Source organism: Anabrus simplex, chromosome 6 (assembly GCF_040414725.1).
Source record: "Anabrus simplex isolate iqAnaSimp1 chromosome 6, ASM4041472v1, whole genome shotgun sequence".
In the NCBI taxonomy this organism is placed as follows: Eukaryota; Metazoa; Arthropoda; class Insecta; order Orthoptera; family Tettigoniidae; genus Anabrus; species Anabrus simplex.
In genome coordinates, this window is record NC_090270.1 from 19,484,583 (window position 1) to 19,508,822 (window position 24,240).

Genomic DNA, 24,240 nt, shown 5'->3' on the forward strand with positions numbered 1-24,240 from the left:
CTTAAGTACAGTTATTATTACTAGGTACTTTACAGTAAATGCAATTGCAGCATAATAAAAACAATTTTTTTTTTTCAGTACAATTGAAGATCCATTAGAAGCATTTCAGCGGATGTTACGAGAGAAAGATGACCGTGACCGCAAATTACGCCGAGGCCGACGTTCACGGACGCGATCGCGATCCTTCTCGAGATCTCGTAGTGCTAGTACTCGCACCTATTCACGTTCAAGGTCACGGTCCAGGTCAAGATCTCGGTCGAGGACACCTAGATCACGAACACCAAGGTCAAGGACTCCAAGGAAGAGATCAAGGACTAGGACTAGGTCAAGAACTCGATCCAGGTCTTTCACAATCAGCAGGTAAGCTCCCCATAATACGATTGCATGTGAATAGAAAAAAATGTACGAGAATGCATAAAAAATTAGGGTGGAGAAGAGAGGAATGTGAGCATCTAAAAATGAAGCATGTATTTTCTTGCATAATTAACACACTTTTCCCATGAAAAATACCAAAAAATGTCTGGTTCATAAATTATTCATAGAATTCAGATATACACAAAATTGGTTCAATTCATTTGCAGTTATTGTCGTTTGGTGTGAAATTACTTCTGAAGGGTCAGTTAGTGTAGGTCTGACATCAGGCAAGTTGAACATGAAACTTTGAACCATCGACAGTGGAAAATATTCTTCCAGTTTTGAACATATACCGGTAATACGACTTGAAATGATATACACATGAATTAACTGAATTGCCAATCACATAAGTAATAATGACATACCAGCAAGAAGGAAAAAGTAGGCTTTTACAAGGTTACCATCTTCAAAGTAGCTACCGGCACTGCAGGAAGATTGCTGCTGCTGTCACTGCTGACATCTCTCCATAAGAAGCCATCTTCAGAAGAAGAATCCACCTTGATCAATACAACAAAATGTGTCTTATAGGAAACTTTTAGTAAATTCGTATAAACGCTAGGAGGCTCAGGCGGCAGTGCGCCACCTCTCACCGCTGGATTCCGTGGTTCAAATTCTGGTTAGTCCATATGAGATTTGTGCTGGACAAAGCGGAGGTGGGACAGGTTTTTCCATGTCATCTTTCATTCCAGCAACGCTCTCCAGTATCATTTCATTTCATCTGTCAGTCATTATTCATCGCCCGAGAGGAGTGCGACAGGCTTCGGCAGCCAGCACAATTCCTATCCTCGCCGTTAGATGAGGGCTTCGTTTATTCCATTCGGTCAAATGACTGGAAACAGGCTGTGCATTTTCATTTTTTTTTCACATAAGCGATACAAGTTTCGTTTAAGACACATTTGTTGTATTGATTAAGGTGGAATAATTATGTATTTTCTTTACTACACAGTCAGTACAGAACAATTCAAATATGACCGTCTTAACATATTCGATATTCCTGTTTTCAGTTTTGTTGATTTTATCAAGAAAAAGTTCCACCTTTACAATACTTAAAATATTTATTCTTTAAAATAAAGTTAAAGGAAGATTTTTTCATCTCACTTGGGGAGATCTTCAGTCTTTTTAGCACAAAGCCATACAAAGGCTTGCCAAGACAAGGATTGACCAGTGAGGAAATAACACACGAGACCATCTTACAACCCAAGCCTGACAATTCAACTTTCAACAAAATATGAAAAAGTTTCCATTATATAAACAAGTTCAGTTTTACTGCACATCATTTTCAAATTTATCAACGTATTCTACTATACGAAGGTGGTTTGAAAAGTCCGTGCAAAGTCCGAGAGATGGCACCACCGGCACGTTTCGAGGTCATGTTTAGTTAGTAGCATCTCTTGAATGAAAACATCAAGTTTCAGTCATATTTGTCTATTTCTTTGTGTTTGGCATTCGTGTGAATCAAGGAAGTCGAGTGTTTTTCAAGAAATGGACGGAAAAGAATTTCGTGTGGTGATTAAACATTACTTTATGAAAGGCAAAATGCCTCAGGAGACTAAAGAGAAGCTTGATAAACATTATGGTGACTCTGCACCTTCGATTAGAACAGTTTATAAGTGGTTTCAAAATTTTCGGACTGGCCATATGGGCACAAGTGACGTTGAATGTTCTGGACGGGCTGTGGAGGTTACGAATCCAGAAATCATTGATCAAATCCATGATATGGTGATGGATGACAGAAGAGTTAAGGTGCATGAGATTGCTAGTGCTGTGGGCATCTCGACTGAATGGGTACATAATATTTTGCATAAACATTTGGACATGAGAAAGCTATCCGCAAGATGGGTGCCGCGATTGCTCACGCTTGACCAAAAACGGAATCTTGTAAAGTGTTGCAAGCATGGTTTTGCAGCTGTTCCAGACGAATCCGGAGGACTTTAAGTGTCGTTTTGTCATTGTGGATGAAACATGGATACATTACTATACTCCTGAGACCAAACAACAATCAGAACCAGGGCTGTCCAACGTTCGTTTCTACGTGAGCACATTCACATGATAACTAAGGGTATGCGGGTGCCAGGTACGATTCAACTAATTCGACTACTGTTATTGGTACTACAACGACTAAATAATAATAATAATAATAATAATAATAATAATAATAATAATAAATACTCTAGAAGAATTTCAAGTGGATAAAAAAACAAGAGAATTAATCAAACAAACATTACCTGGCACTACTACAAAAGGTAAATTCCTAGGCGAAATATCCGAGCCTTTTCCTGTTAACACCGGGGTCCGTCAAGGGGATGGTTTATCTCCGTTACTATTTAACTTGGTACTTGAGAAAGTAATCAGGACCTGGGAAGAGGAAACTAAAGGAATAACCCTTGGAAGACTACGTAAAGACAGAATTCACATGCAATGTCTGGCCTTTGCTGATGATATAGCAATCCTTTCCAATAATAGGCATGAAGCAATTCATTCCATTTAAAAACTACATGAAATTGCCATCAAAGCGGGACTTAAAATTTTGTATGAGAAAACTCAGTATATGGAAGGAGCCTCACGATACTTAGATGGACAACTATGATAACTAAATTCGGCAAAATTATTCAAGTTAACCAATTTAAATATTTTGGAGAAATTATCCAGCCCTCTGGTTTAAACCGCGAAGCAAATAAAGAAAGAATTTACAAATTACAGAAGGCATACAGGATCACTTGGAACAGGTATAATAAAAAAATCAATATCTCGGAATGCAAAACTTAGACACTGTAATACAGTGATCAAACCTGAAGCGTTATATGCCTAAGAAACCTTAATCATTGGTGGCAGATCTTTAACCAAAGACATTGAGAAACAGGAAAGGAAAATTTTACAAAAAATTTTTGGCCCAGTTTGTATAGATGGAATATGGAGAAAAAAATCATCCCAGGAGATATACTGTCATTCTGAAAAACATTCTCACACTTTTCGGAAAAGACGATTGAAATTTTATGGACACATTATCAGAATGAACACTTAACAGGCTAACTAAAAGAATTCTCAACCTGGCCGTTTCATTAAAAACCAAGAACAGCTGGCTTCGTGAAATTGAAACAGATCTCCAGGAAATCAACATCTCAGAAGACATTGTACAGGACAGATGTAAATTCAGAACCAAAATCGACAATCACCACTTTGAAGACGAACCAAACACCAGAGCTACTATAACTTGTTCAGAAGAATGAAGGAAGAAGCAGAGCGAGAGGTTGAAGAGATTTTGGGAGGAAAAGAAGGCCAACACATCAGCTAAGCAAGTTCAACCGTGCTCCTGAGTAGGGCATAACGATGTTAAAAAAAAAAATTAAAAAAAAAATCTAGAATTAAAAATTATATGAAAATATATTTACTCACATAATTAATGTGAAATCTGGCACTGCATGCTCGCTGCAAGTTGAGGAAAGTCTGGTGTGTAACTGGACATAATTTTTTTTGCCTTTTTCTCTCAAGTTTTATGGATATCTTTGAGAATCCAGACGTAGCTCTTCAGTTAAGTATGCCGCACATCCAGTAATTGAAGTCTATTTTGGAGTAACTATCGAAGAATGTGATGGCAAGTTTTGTGAAACCACTCATTATTGAAAGCTCCTCCTCTCCTTCATGTAGATTATCGTACTCCAGCAAATCATTCTGATGATACAGAACTCTGCATTTGTTTTGGTGAACACTTTGAAGTCTGAGGAAAAGTGCATATTCTTTAAGTCTGTTAGAAAGTGTTTCTCTTCATCACGTGACTACATGGTACACAAATTTCCGTTCAAAGATGAAGTTTTAATTAATGCAGAAGTTGCAAATATTTCTGCTATAAGTAAGGCATCATTTTGTAGCCTTAGATTTTTCATTACCAAGTTTCCGAACATTCTGACTACTGAAACGGAACATTTCGATAAAGAAACTGATATTCTTCCCTCCCAGTTCTGTAACTTTCAGCTTGAAGAAACAGACCTGCAAAAGGAAGAATTGATGTTCAATTGGTATTGGTAGGTCAGATGAAATCAGCTGATGATGTACTTAAATATGACAGACTCTCTAAGGTGATGCTTGCTATTTTATCAATTCCACGTAGCAATGCAGAATGTGAAAGGGTTTTTAGCAGAGTCACAAAGACAAAAACACAGTTCAGATCCTTGCTGTCTGAACAAACTTTGGAGAAACTTGTAACATTAAAATCAGTTCGGCAAGGCAAGTGCTTTGAGCAAAAATTTAGTTCCAAGTTTCTGATGTGGGCTAAGTCAGCTACAGATGTGTTGAACAACAATTAGTCTTAATGTGTTCAGCATGTTGAAGGATGAGAGGTCACATGTTCCTGAAGTTCAAGTATGTCCAGTATTTAGTATTCACATATAAATAATGAAAAACATAAATATGTAGGCCAAATAGATTTGTTAATGTACATATTGAATTATAATGTATTTGTACATGCTCTGCCATCGCTGCAAAATTTCTCCTGATTTTTTTTTTTTTTTTTTTACTGTCACAGATGACAGAATTCAAAGTGGAAGGGAAAAGCCCACTCCAAGAGTAGCATCACCAAAAGGCCAGGAACACTCTCTTACCTAAAGCTTTAATCCTTTAATATAACATAAATATCAAAAGTACATAAAAATGAGAGCTGTTATTAACAGATTATACCTGAAAAATATAACTATTATTTAAAAACAGAAAAGCGTGATTAGAGAGAGAGAGAGAGAGAGAGAGAGAGAGAGAGAGAGAGACTCTCTATAGTGCATAACTTGCTCTCTCAAACTTCAGACATAATTTAGATGTCGGGCAAAGTGCCTGGCGTCAGGAATGATGATGTCACCACAATGTTACCAAGCTGATTGACAGTGTCATGTGTCATAGGTATTAATGGTCATGAAAGCTGATGATATGAGAAGATCTACAAAACATATGTATACGAGTAAGTCTTTCTTGGGTTTCAGTGCACAGAAATAAACATAATTGTATGCATGAGTGAAAGTGTATTACTTCGATAAATATCTGGCCAATTTTTAAAGGAAGCACCACTGACCACACTCGCCACCCTCGCAGAGCAGACAACCAAAGGTATAGGTGTACTTGACTGAAAATATCTTGTGACAGAGTAGAGCCTTTGTTTTCTAGTTTGAAGGAAATGGAAGTTTAATCCTTTGATGGCCAGCCTCATATGCGATCTCCATGTCCTATACTGCCAAGGCCTAATGTGAACTTTTACCTTGCAGTAAATTATTCATAATAACTTCTATTCAATCTATGTAATTTGGATGGGCATTTCTTTGTTTTGAAGGTCATGATTCGGGCATTTTATTGGTGTAAATTAATGCACCTTTATTTTATAAATTTTTATTTTATGAATTAATATTTTCTTTCTTTGAAAAAATGTAGTTCAAGATCAAAAAAGTTCAGAAAAACTATTTTTACTATAAAAACTGCATTATTTTAGAGAGGTGGTGTTTCCTATGCCACATATAAAAAAATAGAACTTTATGTACAATATTAGTTACATTATTATTATTATTATTATTATTATTATTATTATTATTATTACAGTACATCATTATTACATTAACATGAAATTTTCTAAGCTTACATTATATGCAAATGGCTGTAGTTCCTGGTTTGTTTTAAGGTAAAAATGATTACTAATGTCTATTTCACACAAACTGAACATCCAAAAATTCACTTTTTGCCTTCAAAGTATGATAAACTATTTACTAATATTTACACATGTTTATGACATGCTCTAGCAAATGTGCTTATGGAGGCAGAAAGGGTGTACACCCTTCTTACATTGTGTACAAATGTATCTGGTCGTTTTTCTTTTAGCACCTTGACTAGTGCTAATCTTGCTGCATACGGAACAGTTGCGTTTTTTTTTAAAAGAGTAAGGGGTTGATTGCCGCTTGGTCACCAAGTCACTCGGCAGCAAGTTTCTCAAGTAATGAAATTGTGAAGTCAAGTCTTGGTAGGGTTTGTCTGTATTATCTTTATACAAAATGTACAAGTTGATTATCATTCTTCCAAAAATGTGAAATGTCACTTTTTTCCAATACTTTCGTGTCCGGCGCTCATATAAATAGCAGTATGGAATTTGATCTGATGAATCAACTCCGCTCATATAAGAATTGTACTGCTGAATAACAGATGGCTTAGTGGTTATAAATAACTTGTTTCCTTTCTCCTTTGATTTCATTTCAGTTTTTACCTCTGCCTTTGTAGAAAGGAGAAGTACTTGCTTTTTGTGTGATCTTTTTAGCCGGCTGCCCACCATCAGCATAAATCCTTTGCGGTGATATTTGGTTTGTTCAACTTGTATATAGTCTTATTTAATCCAATACTAGTCCAAAACATGTATTATACATTATTAAAATCGAATAAATAACTTGGAAAATATTTTTTGCTGAAACGTCCGATCAATCGGATGTTATCGTAATCTATAATTTTCATTTTCGTGTTGACGAATTACACAATTAGAAATACAAGTATTGATAGGTGGAAATCCTTTCCTATTTCTAACTAGCTGATGTACCCGTAGTTAGGTAGTGTAAACGTTGTGAGCAAGATTGTATTAAGTTGCATAGCTCTTAACGTTGCCTAGAAGCACGACGGGCAAGTCACCAATGTCTCTTCTTATATCAAGACTGGGTTAGGGAATTTTCATTGTAATGGTAGGCCACCTTGCCTACCGTCAGTCACAATCAGGTTGGGGAGTTTTCATTATAATGGCAGACACTCACTCTCCGCCTGCCTTTATAGATTCTCTTAGTGGTTTTCCCAACTGAAATAAACATAGGTCATTACAATGATGTCTGTAGGAATGGCGCGATTAAAAGCAATGCCTTCATATAAAATACTCGATCAAATGAAAAACCCACATTTTTTCACTTTTAACGAATAGTACTATGCTGCCGAACTAACAGTCCAAAGCTACAGAGCTGGAATGACCAAGACGCAGACATCCGTGGTCCATGAACAATCTTCGTCCTTTTTTCGGCGGGGGGGTGTTCAATTACTGGATAGTCCCAGGGCAAAAACTATGCCCGTTTACTTATCGGCTTCCTGGGAGTACCCGATGAGTCGGAAAATCTCAATTCACTACACTGGCGGGGGAAAGAACTATCTGGCATGGAGGCAATTTTTCCTCCAAGCCAGAGAAGAAACCACATCTTCGCTGCTAATTTGGAATAAAATTAATGTAGATTTAATGAAAGTGAAGAGGAAGAAGCTTTTCCTAAGAAATGGCTCTTTTCCAGGTTGAATTTTGAGTTATTTAGTGAATTCTGGTACGATAATTTGGAATAGGGCTAAAATGTAATTCCAGACCAGTTCATACTACTACTGCTACTACTACTAACTGAGCCTCTGACTTAAGTGCGCACACTGCTCATTCAAAACAGCGCGTCAGGGTAGGTATCGAATAGCTGGCATACATACTGTGATGCACCAGTGTGTTACATACCAGCAGTATCAGAAAATGTATGAACCTGAGGATTGGCATGCTGAAGAAGAAAGTTATCTAACTCCTCAGCTATTTCCTGCCAATATTCACTTAGACTGTTATATTCGGTACGCAGCAGTAATCCCATCTATCGGAGTTGAATGTCAGCATAAGAGACAAAGAACATTACAACAAACAATGGTCAGTGTAATGTTATTGTTGATCTATGTTATGCGCCTTCGATATTGTAGGCCGTCACATTATTAATTGTCTTCTGGTTCTGAAATACCACTCTTATCATAGTCGGTACGGTAAAACTGAATAAAACATAAATGATCGGAAATTATATTCTCTATAACTTTTGTTATGTAGTACTTTTCCATAGGACCAAGAACATAGGTATTTAAAAATTAAATTTTAGTTGCCTTCCCCTAAACTACCATTTCACCCAGGGTGAATAACAATGTTTATAGCTTAAACTGTAGTTTCTTATTCCCCGACTCTATATACCGATTTTCATTAAATTCTATTTACCCATTTTGTCGGGGCTCGGCGTTGGTATGGACTTAGTAACAAAATCCAAATTCATGAATATCTCTGTTATCATAGCCGGTACGGTAAAGATGCATAAGACGTAAACGATCAGAAATTTAATTCTACATAACTTTAGTTATGCAGTAAAATTATGTGGTATTTATTGATATGACCACTAATAATATAAATATTTGAGAATCAAATTTTAGGCCCTTCCCTAAACTACCATCTCACTCAGCGTGAATAAAATAATTTATAGCCTAGACTAGCTGATGTACCCGTGCTTCGCTACGGGATTCTCAGAAAGACTGACTTGGTAGTTTTCCTAACTGAATTCAACATAGGTCATTACAGGAACGTCAGTAGGAATGTAGCGATTGAAAGCAATGTTATCCTGTAAAATACTCGATCAAATGAAAAACCGCACACTCTCTCAATTTCAACGAACAGTACTACGGTGCTGATCTAAGAGTCCGAAGTTCCAGAGCTGGAATAACCAGGTCGCAGACTGCCGTGAACACTCCTCTGTCATGATTCCGTTACATATGCACACTACTCATTCCAATCAGTGGCTCAGAGTAGGGATTGTATAGCTCGAATACTATGATGAACCAGTGTGTTACGTACCAGATATATATCAGAAAATGTACGAACCAGAGGAATGACATGCTAAAGAAGAAAGTTATCTTACACCCCAGCTAATATACAGGCAGGCAGTTTCAGTCGGTATGACCAGGCGAGTTGGCCATGTGGTTAGGGGCGCGCAGCTGTGAGCTTGCATCTGGGAGATAAAGGATTCGAACCCCAATGCCGGCAACTCTGAAGATGGTATTCGGGAGATAGTGGGTTCGAGCCCCACTGTCGGCAGCCCCGACGATGGTTTTCCGTGGTTTCCCATTTTCACACCGGGCAAATGCCGGGACTGTACCTTAATTAAAGCCACGTCCGCTTCCTCCAACTTCCTAAACCTTTCCTATCCCATCGTCGCCATAAGACATATCTGTGTCGGTGCGACGTTAAGCAAAAAAAAATAAGATGGTATTCCGTGGTGTCCCATTTTCACACCAGTCACACCAGGCTGTACCTTCAAGCGAAGACCGCTTCCTTCACACCACTATTAATTTCCTATCCCATCGTCGCCATAAGACCTACCTGTGTCGGTGCGACGTCTAGCAAATTTAAAAACCTCGGTACACTGCAGTAATCCTATCTATCGGGGATGAGTGGAAACAGAAGACAAAAAGCACATCACAACAAACAATGGTCAATGTAATGTTATTGTTGATAAAGTTTGAGGTTTCTATATTGCAGGCCTTCACATTAGTTTTCTTTCTACTCTGTGATATTAGGGTGTCTTATAAAATTATTTATATCGTAGACTGTAGTTCCTTATTCTCAGACTTTACATACCGATTTTCACTAAATTCTGTTTACCTATTTTCTCGTGACTCGGCGCTGATATGGACTTAGTAACAAAAATCCAAATTCATGAATATCTCCGATTATATGCGGTACGGTAACAATGTATATGACATAAGTGATCGGAAATTTAATAACTTCTTACGTAACTACTACTAACTTACGACATAACTAAAGTTATATTAGTTATGTAGTATTTATCAATAGGACCACTAATAACATAAATAACTTATTTGAGAATTACATTTCAGACCTTCCCCTAAAGTACCATTTCAATCAGCGTGAATAAAATAATTTGTAACCTAGATTGCAGTGGTTCATCACCCGACATTACATACCGATTTTCATTAAATTCTCTTCAGCCGTTTTCTATTGATGCGTGTACAATCATACATACATAGGTACGGACGGACGGACGGTTGTCAATTAAATTTTAGGCCTTCCCCTAAACTACCATTTTTCTCAGCGTGTATAGCCTATATTGTAGCAACTTATTTCCCATCTTTGTCTAGCGATTTTCATTAAGACACGACCATTACAAGATAATAATAACATAAATAACATAAATATTTGAGAATTAAATTTCAGGCCTTCCCCTAAACTACCATTTCACTCAGCGTGATTAAAATAATTTATAGCCTAGATTGTAGCGGTTCATCACCCGACTTTACATTCCGATTTTCATTAAATTCTCTTCAGCCGTTTTCTCGTGATGCGTGTACATACATACCGACAGACAGACATTACGGAAAAGTAAAAAATGCATTTTCTTGTTACTGTGGACATGACCGATACAGAAATACCATTCTTTTCAAATTCTGAGCAATGTACAGACAAAACTCTTATTTTATATATATAGATTGTAGCGGCTCACCCCCCGACTCTATATACCGATTTTTATTAAATTCTCTTCAGCCGTTTTCTCGTGATGCGTGTACATACATACCGACAGACAGATAGACAGACAGAAATTACAGAAAAGTAAAAACTGCATTTTCTTGTTACTGTGGACATGATCGATACAGAAATACCATTCTTTTCAAATTCTGAGCAGTGTACAGACAAAACTCTTATTTTATATATATAGATTGTTGCAATCGGATGTTGGCGTTTTTAGACTGAAGCTCGAACGTCCGATCAGTTGGACGTTACAAGTAACGATTTTCATGTCTGTTCCGTACTGAAGATAACAATAATTAAGATTCTATTAGAATGAAATTTGTTGTAGCCACCTACTCAATACAATTCACCCTTTGTGGTGATTAAATTAGAATTAGAATTTAAATTTAAATTAGAATTTAAAATAGAATTTAATCACCACAAACGGTGAATTGTATTGAATAGGTGGCTACAGTAAATTTCATTCTAATAGAATCTTAATTACAGTTGGACGTTGGTGGTTAAAGGGTTAAACTTACGTGCATATTTTGTATGCAGCACATAAGTGTCCATCTCTCAAGCCTGAAACTGCAATTAAACATAGACAGTTATTGAACTTTTCAGTGTTGTTTTGAAGTTCTTATTATTATCTTGAGAGGATATGTTCTGCATATCTAGCAGCTATTCTACCGGTAGTTTCGAAATAATTCTGAGATTTTCCATTGAAATAATAATTATAGTGCGCATCACTTTATTTATTTATTTATTTATTTATTTATTTATTTATTTATTTATTTATTTATTTATTTATTTATTTATTTATTTAGTAGTATTTATTTGAAATTTAACTGTAGGCTCAGTAAACAACCGTATTTCTCCGAATCCCAGACAACCCTGAATACAGACAATCCCCACTTTTTCCTTGTAAAATATCAGGCTTAGAAAGTCCTTTGTGAAATCATATGAATGCCTTTCTTGTACAGTACACATTTTGAGACTACTTTTGACTTATAATACCAATATCGTTGGTCCATTATTAGAAATTATAAATTTTTCAGCTAACTCATTCCTGGTTACCAGGCAGGCATCAATTTTTGAAGATGAGACAAAGAAGATGTACAATATAATAGGTTAGGATCCACCTTTCAATACTCCGTAATAAGATGGTAAGAAGTAGTTACAACCTGTTTAATGGGACCGGTTTCAACACATTTTAAGTGTCATCATCAGCCAATTTTCGAAGATCTTAAAACAACTAGCACATTGAATACAGGCAAAAAATTAACAATGTATCATAACGTAGCAATTCAGTAAATGTTCAAAACACAATAATCACAGTCAAGAGAGTAAACAGAACATCACTATCTTGCGCCGAAAACAAATATAGCTGAAGTTCATAAGCAGGTCAAATATTCGCTTATGTAAAGTCGTTGCTAGGCAGGTCTTGTAGGCATTTGTTTTTCCGGCCGAAGAGCAAAAGGTGACGTGAATGAAGTCTTAGGAAAACAGTATAGGATTTAATTTCGTCAAATTTCAAAGTGGATATATAGGTTTTATAAAATAATTTAAAACGTTAAAAAAGAATAAAGCCAAATAAAAATATATTTTAAAAAAATAGGGAGAAATAATGAAAGAAATACGAGGTTCAACTCGAAACAACTTGCCGTAGTAATTGATAAAGAAATGATAAATAGAGAAAGGGGGGACGTTAATTAGAGGGTGGTGATGGTGGTGGTGGTGGTGGTGGTGGTGGTTATTGTTATTAGAGGAAATATAATTGGGCAAAAATCCTTAATATAATATGAATTCGAAGAAAAAAGAAAAAAGAACCGACACTTCGAAAAATGAAGATATCGGTTAAAGGAAGACAAGGGCCACGAAGGGCGTGAAAATGAAAGACTCCCTAGCCCTCGCAAACCTAATAGCATCGGGGTCGGAAAAGAACAAGAATTGACCAAGGGAGGTCGGACAGGATAGATGAAAGTGAGGAGCCTGGCACAAGTAAGTGGAAGCAATGCCAGGACTCAGCTAAGGGCCCCGTGGTCGCCAATCCACGCTCTGAAGTTCAGAGCCCCTGGGGGATGGAGGATGGGAAGGAAAGAAAAAATGAAAAAATGGAAGGGATCCGATACTTCGAAAAATGAAGATATCAGCCAAAGGAAGACAAGGGCCACGAAGGGCGTGAAAATGAAAGACTCCCTAGCCCTCGGAAAACTAATAGCGTCGGGGTCGGAAAGGAACAAGAGTTGACTAAGGGAGGTCGGACAGGATAGATGAAAGTGAGGAGCCTGGCACAAGTAAGTGGAAGCAATGCCAGGACTCAGCTAAAGGCCCCCGTGGTCGTCAACCTACGTTCCGAAGTTCAGAACCCCTGGGGGATGGAGGGTGGGAAGGAAAGAAAAATGGAAGGGATCTGATACTTCGAAAAATGAAGATATCAGCCAAAAGAAGACAAGGGCCAACGAAGGGCGTGAAAATGAAAAACTCCCTAGCCCTTCGGAAACCTAAAAGCGTCGGGGTCGGAAAGGAACAAGAGTTGACCAAGGGAGGTCGGACAGGATAGATGAAAGTGAGGAGCCTGGCATAAGTAAGTGGAAGCAATGCCAGGACTCGGCTAAGGGCCCCGTGGTCGCCAACCCACGCTCCGAAGTTCAGAGTCCCTTGGGTGAGGAGGAGGAGAACTAAGGAGGATCAAGGGGGGTGTTGCGGAAGGGGGAAGTGGCATGAGAGGGTGTTGTGTAAATTGTGAAAGATTGATTCCTTATTTGTTGACTTCAGGTTATTTAAAAAGGAGATGAGAAAATCGAAAAGGGGATTGGGTTTCTCAGAAATATCATTCAGATTAAGATTTGGATTGAAAAACTGGTCAAGGTGTATAAAACAGTTTTCGGTGATGTCTAGGAGAGGGCCTTTATTTAGAGTGCTGAGAATTTCAATATCCTGGTTTATTGTAGTGAAAGCATGTTTTGTGTCATGTATGTGTTGTCCCACTGCCGAAAATCTGTTGTGTTTTATTGCATTAACGTGTTCAAAGTACCTAATTTTGAAGTTGCGACCAGTTTGACCTATGTAAGAAGAATTGCAGTTGTGGCACTTAAAACGGTATACGCCTGATTTAGAAAAGACACTTGTTCTATTTAAGGAGTGGGAATTATGTAATAATTCAAGGTTTCTATTATTAGTTCGAAAAGAAATCATAGTATTATGTTTTTTGAAGACATTAGCTATACTATAGGTATTTGCATTGAATGTGAATGTGGTGTAAGCAGCTGGTTTGGGAATATCTTTTAAGAGTGTTGTGTTAGGGCGGTGTCTAAATTTGTTAATGATTTGTTCAATAAAATAAGAATTATAACCGTTAAATTTGGCAATAGAGCGGATGATGTTTAGTTCTTTATTTAAGTTATCCTTTGATAGCGGAATTTTGAAGGCGCGGTTAACCATACTGTTGTATGAAGCACGTTTATGTGACTGTGGGTGAAAAGAGTCTTGTTTTATGGTATTAGCTGTATGTGTGGGTTTTCTGTAAATCATATATGATAATGAGGAAGGTAATCTGTTTATTGTTATGTCTAGAAAATTAATAGATTTGTTTGATTCTGTTTCAAGAGTGAATTTAATATGTGGATCAATTTTATTAAGGCTATTAAGAGTAGAAGCTGCATTGAAAACTCTATCATCCAGTATAACAAATGTGTCATCCACATATCTAGCCCAAAATAATACATGTTTAAAGTCGTCATTGTTATCAATGAAATTGTGTTCTAAAAAGTCTAGGTATATTTCTGCAAGGATCCCCGAGGCTGGAGAGCCCATAGCTAAACCATCTTGTTGATAAATTGTATTGTCGAAGATGAAGAAGTTGTTAGTAACTACTAATTTTAAGAGGGTCATAAAATCATTAATTTCAAGTTTGCTTAAGCAACTATATGTATTTAAGTTATTTTCAATAATAGGAAATAATTTTTTGATATTAATACTGGGATACATATTGACAATATCGAAAGAGTGTAGAGAGTGGTGTGGTTGGATTTTGAAGTTATTTAATTTCTCAACTAGTTCTATGGTGTTTTTTACAGACTTATTCGATAAAAATTTGTAATTATTCTTAAGAAATTTATGAATGAATTGTGCTAATTTGTAAAGTGGGCTGGGTCTGTAATTAATAATTGGTCGAATAGGGATGTCAGTTTTATGAATTTTAGGGAGAGATTTAGCGGTTGGTAGGCCTGGATTCATGCTTAATAATTTTGTTTTTTCATGTTCAGTAAATAAGAAAGAAGAGTTCTTAAGGGTTTGTTTTAGAAGACGTTGAATTTGTTGGGTAGGATCTTTCTTTGTTATAGAAAAGGAATTATTGCTGAAGAAATTTTTGGTTTTCTCGATATAATCAACTTTATCCATTATTACTGTAGTGTTACCTTTGTCAGCTTTTGTGATGATGAGGTCCTGGTCTTTAATTTTCTTTTTGAGGTTAAGAATGTGTTTACGTTCAACGAAGGGAACAGTGTTGCTATTATCATTGGATGTGTAAATCTTATTAAGTTTTCTTTTAACATCAAGTCTAATTTCGTCCTGTAGTTCTAAAGGCATTTTTTTGATAGCCAATTCAGATTCAGTGATTGTATTAAAAACACTGTTATTTTTATTTAAGTTAGGCCAGTTATGTTTAGGGCCTTTTGATAGGATTAAGTTATCATTATCATCTAGGGTTGTTTTGGATAAGTTAATAACAGGGGGGTGGAACTTACTAATTATACTGTCATGATTTTTTGGTTCATTAGGTAATTTAGTAAAAGGTTTCCTTGTCGTAGAGATATTTTTGAGATTGTTAAGTTTTCTGTCTAGAATTGATTGCTTTTTGGAAAGTATGAAGAATAATTTATCGTCTATATGGGATTGAAATAAGTCCCATTGAGCACTTGATAGTAGGCGAGTTGCTTCGAGGTGAGATTCGTAAAGACGATTGTTTAGGAAAGATTTCTTCCTATAAAGGAATTTAATTTCATTGGTTAACCATATCTTGTTAATTTTCTTTTGTGTTCTTGAACAATCATAAGAATTGCGATGTCTAAAACTGGTAGGTTTAAGAAAATTAGGGGTTAAATTATGCGCGATACACTGTTTAAGAAAATTAATATCTTTGCCTAGCTTAGCAATCTTGATTTTAAGGCCTAAATAGTTATAGGCTTTAGATTTTGCTTGGTAAGCGTTATCATTTAAAGTTAAAAACTTCATTATTGTTCCGTATTGAATAGAGAAATAAGATGTACAATATAATAGGTTAGGATCCACCTTTCAATACTCCGTAATAAGATGGTAAGAAGTAGTTACAACCTGTTTAATGGGACCGGTTTCAACACATTTTAAGTGTCATCATCAGCCAATTTTCGAAGATCTTAAAACAACTAGCACATTGAATACAGGCAAAAAATTAACAATGTATCATAACGTAGCAATTCAGTAAATGTTCAAAACACAATAATCACAGTCAAGAGAGTAAACAGAACATCACTATCTTGCGCCGAAAACAAATATAGCTGAAGTTCATAAGCAGGTCAAATATTCGCTTATGTAAAGTCGTTGCTAGGCAGGTCTTGTAGGCATTTGTTTTTCCGGCCGAAGAGCAAAAGGTGACGTGAATGAAGTCTTAGGAAAACAGTATAGGATTTAATTTCGTCAAATTTCAAAGTGGATATATAGGTTTTATAAAATAATTTAAAACGTTAAAAAAGAATAAAGCCAAATAAAAATATATTTTAAAAAAATAGGGAGAAATAATGAAAGAAATACGAGGTTCAACTCGAAACAACTTGCCGTAGTAATTGATAAAGAAATGATAAATAGAGAAAGGGGGGACGTTAATTAGAGGGTGGTGATGGTGGTGGTGGTGGTGGTGGTGGTGGTTATTGTTATTAGAGGAAATATAATTGGGCAAAAATCCTTAATATAATATGAATTCGAAGAAAAAAGAAAAAAGAACCGACACTTCGAAAAATGAAGATATCGGTTAAAGGAAGACAAGGGCCACGAAGGGCGTGAAAATGAAAGACTCCCTAGCCCTCGCAAACCTAATAGCATCGGGGTCGGAAAAGAACAAGAATTGACCAAGGGAGGTCGGACAGGATAGATGAAAGTGAGGAGCCTGGCACAAGTAAGTGGAAGCAATGCCAGGATTTTTGCCCAATTATATTTCCTCTAATAACAATAACCACCACCACCACCACCACCACCACCATCACCACCCTCTAATTAACGTCCCCCCTTTCTCTATTTATCATTTCTTTATCAATTACTACGGCAAGTTGTTTCGAGTTGAACCTCGTATTTCTTTCATTATTTCTCCCTATTTTTTTAAAATATATTTTTATTTGGCTTTATTCTTTTTTAACGTTTTAAATTATTTTATAAAACCTATATATCCACTTTGAAATTTGACGAAATTAAATCCTATACTGTTTTCCTAAGACTTCATTCACGTCACCTTTTGCTCTTCGGCCGGAAAAACAAATGCCTACAAGACCTGCCTAGCAACGACTTTACATAAGCGAATATTTGACCTGCTTATGAACTTCAGCTATATTTGTTTTCGGCGCAAGATAGTGATGTTCTGTTTACTCTCTTGACTGTGATTATTGTGTTTTGAACATTTACTGAATTGCTACGTTATGATACATTGTTAATTTTTTGCCTGTATTCAATGTGCTAGTTGTTTTAAGATCTTCGAAAATTGGCTGATGATGACACTTAAAATGTGTTGAAACCGGTCCCATTAAACAGGTTGTAACTACTTCTTACCATCTTATTACGGAGTATTGAAAGGTGGATCCTAACCTATTATATTGTACATCTTATTTCTCTATTCAATACGGAACAATAATGAAGTTTTTAACTTTAAATGATAACGCTTACCAAGCAAAATCTAAAGCCTATAACTATTTAGGCCTTAAAATCAAGATTGCTAAGCTAGGCAAAGATATTAATTTTCTTAAACAGTGTATCGCGCATAATTTAACCCCTAATTTTCTTAAACCTACCAGTTTTAGACATCGCAATTCTTATGATTGTTCAAGAACACAAAAGAAAATTAACAAGATATGGTTAACCAATGAAATTAAATTCCTTTATAGGAAGAAATCTTTCCTAAACAATCGTCTTTACGAATCTCACCTCGAAGCAACTCGCCTACTATCAAGTGCTCAATGGGACTTATTTCAATCCCATATAGACGATAAATTATTCTTCATACTTTCCAAAAAGCAATCAATTCTAGACAGAAAACTTAACAATCTCAAAAATATCTCTACGACAAGGAAACCTTTTACTAAATTACCTAATGAACCAAAAAATCATGACAGTATAATTAGTAAGTTCCACCCCCCTGTTATTAACTTATCCAAAACAACCCTAGATGATAATGATAACTTAATCCTATCAAAAGGCCCTAAACATAACTGGCCTAACTTAAATAAAAATAACAGTGTTTTTAATACAATCACTGAATCTGAATTGGCTATCAAAAAAATGCCTTTAGAACTACAGGACGAAATTAGACTTGATGTTAAAAGAAAACTTAATAAGATTTACACATCCAATGATAATAGCAACACTGTTCCCTTCGTTGAACGTAAACACATTCTTAACCTCAAAAAGAAAATTAAAGACCAGGACCTCATCATCACAAAAGCTGACAAAGGTAACACTACAGTAATAATGGATAAAGTTGATTATATCGAGAAAACCAAAAAATTTCTTCAGCAATAATTCCTTTTCTATAACAAAGAAAGATCCTACCCAACAAATTCAACGTCTTCTAAAACAAACCCTTAAGAACTCTTCTTTCTTATTTACTGAACATGAAAAAACAAAATTATTAAGCATGAATCCAGGCCTACCAACCGCTAAATCTCTCCCTAAAATTCATAAAACTGACATCCCTATTCGACCAATTATTAATTACAGACCCAGCCCACTTTACAAATTAGCACAATTCATTCATAAATTTCTTAAGAATAATTACAAATTTTTATCGAATAAGTCTGTAAAAAACACCATAGAACTAGTTGAGAAATTAAATAACTTCAAAATCCAACCACACCACTCTCTACACTCTTTCGATATTGTCAATATGTATCCCAGTATTAATATCAAAAAATTATTTCCTATTATTGAAAATAACTTAAATACATATAGTTGCTTAAGCAAACTTGAAATTAATGATTTTATGACCCTCTTAAAATTAGTAGTTACTAACAACTTCTTCATCTTCGACAATACAATTTATCAACAAGATGGTTTAGCTATGGGCTCTCCAGCCTCGGGGATCCTTGCAGAAATATACCTAGACTTTTTAGAACACAATTTCATTGATAACAATGACGACTTTAAACATGTATTATTTTGGGCTAGATATGTGGATGACACATTTGTTATACTGGATGATAGAGTTTTCAATGCAGCTTCTACTCTTAATAGCCTTAATAAAATTGATCCACATATTAAATTCACTCTTGAAACAGAATCAAACAAATCTATTAATTTTCTAGACATAACAATAAACAGATTACCTTCCTCATTATCATATATGATTTACAGAAAACCCACACATACAGCTAATACCATAAAACAAGACTCTTTTCACCCACAGTCACATAAACGTGCTTCATACAACAGTATGGTTAACCGCGCCTTCAAAATTCCGCTATCAAAGGATAACTTAAATAAAGAACTAAACATCATCCGCTCTATTGCCAAATTTAACGGTTATAATTCTTATTTTATTGAACAAATCATTAACAAATTTAGACACCGCCCTAACACAACACTCTTAAAAGATATTCCCAAACCAGCTGCTTACACCACATTCACATTCAATGCAAATACCTATAGTATAGCTAATGTCTTCAAAAAACATAATACTATGATTTCTTTTCGAACTAATAATAGAAACCTTGAATTATTACATAATTCCCACTCCTTAAATAGAACAAGTGTCTTTTCTAAATCAGGCGTATACCGTTTTAAGTGCCACAACTGCAATTCTTCTTACATAGGTCAAACTGGTCGCAACTTCAAAATTAGGTACTTTGAACACGTTAATGCAATAAAACACAACAGATTTTCGGCAGTGGGACAACACATACATGACACAAAACATGCTTTCACTACAATAAACCAGGATATTGAAATTCTCAGCACTCTAAATAAAGGCCCTCTCCTAGACATCACCGAAAACTGTTTTATACACCTTGACCAGTTTTTCAATCCAAATCTTAATCTGAATGATATTTCTGAGAAACCCAATCCCCTTTTCGATTTTCTCATCTCCTTTTTAAATAACCTGAAGTCAACAAATAAGGAATCAATCTTTCACAATTTACACAACACCCTCTCATGCCACTTCCCCCTTCCGCAACACCCCCCTTGATCCTCCTTAGTTCTCCTCCTCCTCACCCAAGGGACTCTGAACTTCGGAGCGTGGGTTGGCGACCACGGGGCCCTTAGCCGAGTCCTGGCATTGCTTCCACTTACTTATGCCAGGCTCCTCACTTTCATCTATCCTGTCCGACCTCCCTTGGTCAACTCTTGTTCCTTTCCGACCCCGACGCTTTTAGGTTTCCGAAGGGCTAGGGAGTTTTTCATTTTCACGCCCTTCGTTGGCCCTTGTCTTCTTTTGGCTGATATCTTCATTTTTCGAAGTATCAGATCCCTTCCATTTTTCTTTCCTTCCCACCCTCCATCCCCCAGGGGTTCTGAACTTCGGAACGTAGGTTGACGACCACGGGGGCCTTTAGCTGAGTCCTGGCATTGCTTCCACTTACTTGTGCCAGGCTCCTCACTTTCATCTATCCTGTCCGACCTCCCTTAGTCAACTCTTGTTCCTTTCCGACCCCGACGCTATTAGTTTTCCGAGGGCTAGGGAGTCTTTCATTTTCACGCCCTTCGTGGCCCTTGTCTTCCTTTGGCTGATATCTTCATTTTTCGAAGTATCGGATCCCTTCCATTTTTTCATTTTTTCTTTCCTTCCCATCCTCCATCCCCCAGGGGCTCTGAACTTCAGAGCGTGGATTGGCGACCACGGGGCCCTTAGCTGAGTCCTGGCATTGCTTCCACTTACTTGTGCCAGGCTCCTCACTTTCATCTATCCTGTCCGACCTCCCTTGGTCAATTCTTGTTCTTTTCCGACCCCGATGCTATTAGGTTTGCGAGGGCTAGGGAGTCTTTCATTTTCACGCCCTTCGTGGCCCTTGTCTTCCTTTAACCGATATCTTCATTTTTCGAAGTGTCGGTTCTTTTTTCTTTTTTCTTCGAATTCATATTATATTAAGGATTTTTGCCCAATTATATTTCCTCTAATAACAATAACCACCACCACCACCACCACCACCACCATCACCACCCTCTAATTAACGTCCCCCCTTTCTCTATTTATCATTTCTTTATCAATTACTACGGCAAGTTGTTTCGAGTTGAACCTCGTATTTCTTTCATTATTTCTCCCTATTTTTTTAAAATATATTTTTATTTGGCTTTATTCTTTTTTAACGTTTTAAATTATTTTATAAAACCTATATATCCACTTTGAAATTTGACGAAATTAAATCCTATACTGTTTTCCTAAGACTTCATTCACGTCACCTTTTGCTCTTCGGCCGGAAAAACAAATGCCTACAAGACCTGCCTAGCAACGACTTTACATAAGCGAATATTTGACCTGCTTATGAACTTCAGCTATATTTGTTTTCGGCGCAAGATAGTGATGTTCTGTTTACTCTCTTGACTGTGATTATTGTGTTTTGAACATTTACTGAATTGCTACGTTATGATACATTGTTAATTTTTTGCCTGTATTCAATGTGCTAGTTGTTTTAAGATCTTCGAAAATTGGCTGATGATGACACTTAAAATGTGTTGAAACCGGTCCCATTAAACAGGTTGTAACTACTTCTTACCATCTTATTACGGAGTATTGAAAGGTGGATCCTAACCTATTATATTGTACATCTTATTTCTCTATTCAATACGGAACAATAATGAAGTTTTTAACTTTAAATGAGACAAAGACTCGCATAGTGCACTGGCACTGCCAGTGGCTCCAAGTAGCCTATGCAGTGGCCTCCACGGTATGCACTAGCCATGCGACTTGGTAGGTGTGCTATATACCAACTGATGATCCCAGCTTAGCACACTGGAGCGAAATGCTGGCAACCAGGAATGAGTGAGCTGGAAAACTTATAATGTCCAATAACAGGCCAACTATATTGGTATTATAAATTTACTCATTCGGAACAAATATTTCAGGTTCCCTATAGAAATCAACATCTTTATTTTTGTCATCACGTCAGTGCTGAACATTGGCTTTAGTTATGCCATATTTTCTTGCGGTTCCACAATTATTCTTTATTTCCACGAGTTTGATAACCATTAAATTAAAATTAGCATCATAATATCGAAGAGAACCCGTTGAAAATTTGCCGGTAATATCTGTTCCATGTCTCTACAATGCGACGATCTATCAGGAAAATATTCCTCCTGTCTATAAAACTGTTACTTTTACTAAAAATCACGTACAACCGGCTGCTGCTAGACACGCATCTTGCCTGCTGGCTTTGTCCGACTTCAGCGGTTTGCTATTATAATGAAGACGACGTTGAAGGTCGAGTTTATTGCGCCGTGATATGGCATCTCCGTCCTTGCGTTTTTCACACACATACTTCACAATTTCATCTTTGACTCCTTTAAAGCGTTCTTGTTGCAGGCCACTGAATGCATTTTTTGTACATTACACATTTTAAAACTATCTTTGTCTTCACGCTAATGCAGAACATTGGCTTTAGTTACATTTCATTTGCTTGCGGTTGCACAATTATTCTTCATTTGCGCATGTTTTATAACAATTAACTAAAATTGGCATCATAATATCGATGAGAACACGTTGAAAAGTTGCTGGCAATACTGGTTACATTTATCTTTACAGTATGGTGATCCATGATGAAACTATTCCTGCTGTCTGTAAAACCGTTGATTTTACTAAATGTCAGATACAGTAGATGTTACATCTCTGCTACTGAGTAGCCATGGCCTTTTCTAAGAATTTGAAGGCTCGCATGTTTTGATGCCATTCTCCCGATTTGAGAAATGTTTTTGTAGAGGCTAATACAGGGACTTTTCTTTAAAATCTGTTCATGGGATTGTCAGTCACCCGCACTGCAAGTCTGTCTCCCGCAAAGTAGAATGTCACCCTCTTTTCTATTTCCCAAGGATTAGTGACGTTACACAAAGGCACTGTACAACTGGTTGCCATGTAGCCTAAAGGCCTAATAAAGATCAGGACGTTGAAGGTCGAGTTTTATGTGCGCACAGGCAGTGAAGGGAAGCAGCTTGGTTACAGTGAAAGCTGCCAGTGGTGTTTTTACTGTTAGGTTGTGAATGTAAGACAACCCTTGATTTTTTTCACATGACATTGTGAGAAAATAGTAGTATTGGATTTGGAGAAATATGGTACTTATATTAGCCCTTCTTTTCCAATTTCCCAGCTTTCACAGGGAGGCCTTTTAACGCCTCCATCGTGTGTAGTGTTCCCACTGGTCTACTACAGTCATAGCATGTATGCCCCAATGGTACGTCGTGACATTTTAACACCTATGTGGATTTTGTAATAGTTATTTGCTTTATCGTGAGATGACAGGAAAAGTTACTTTCGACTATGCTCCAAGCTATCTGTTATCGCCAAGAGATGTCGCATATCTTCACAGTCATATATATATTTTTTTTTTTTTTAACTCTGCACATGTTTCAAATTTGTTTGTAAACATGGCAGGTCCTGGGAGAGTTTTAATTTACTCATTAATAATTAATTAATGAAATTAATCCAGTGTGAGAGTAATACAGAGGATAAGTTAGCTACATTAGACCCTCGATAATTCGAAATCAGTTAATTCAAAATCTCACCTAATTTGGAGAAGCTCTTGTTCCCGGAAATATGAGGAACGGTTTTGCATGTTATTTAAATTGTTTAATTCGAAATACGGATAATTCGTAATTCGAAGAACAATATTGGTCCCATTACTGAAATTCAGACTTTTATTCAAAAAGGCCTTTACATTTTAAAATGACGGTATTTTACAGAGTAATTGTACATTCAAAATTTATCCGTGTCATGATAGAACGCGTCTTCTGGAACTTGCTGGGGTAACTTTTGGTACTTTCACTGTACTTCTGTGTGTCTACAGTGTGCTTCATATTTGCTAAGTTGGTGTAAAATCATAATTATTTTGTTTTTAGCGTTTTAAGGAATGCCGCAATATCACGTAGCAGGCAGTGTGCGGAGAAGCAGAATCCGCGAACACTGGCTATGCCGACAGTTGGCAAAAAAGTGTGGCTACGTATTGAACAATATTGTCAATGCTGATCAAACTGCATTGTTTTTTAAATGCTGTGCCCAAACAGACTTATGGCTTTAAAGGAGAAAAATGCCAGCCGGGAAATCGTATAAGGGTGGGGGTCATAGTACTGTATTGCAATGCACACTGAAG

The 24,240-nt window shown here is 36.6% G+C and overlaps 1 protein-coding gene across 2 annotated transcripts in view; it reads left to right on the forward strand.

Moving 5' to 3' along the window:
* The window catches only part of snama (something that sticks like glue), a 651,651-nt gene that overhangs the window by 410,139 nt on the left and 217,272 nt on the right, over positions 1-24,240 (forward strand). For both annotated transcript variants that reach the window (XM_067149701.2, XM_067149702.2), the window contains one exon: positions 79-360. In XM_067149701.2, the coding sequence (XP_067005802.2) occupies positions 79-360 (282 nt within the window). The remainder of the gene's footprint in view (positions 1-78; positions 361-24,240) is intronic.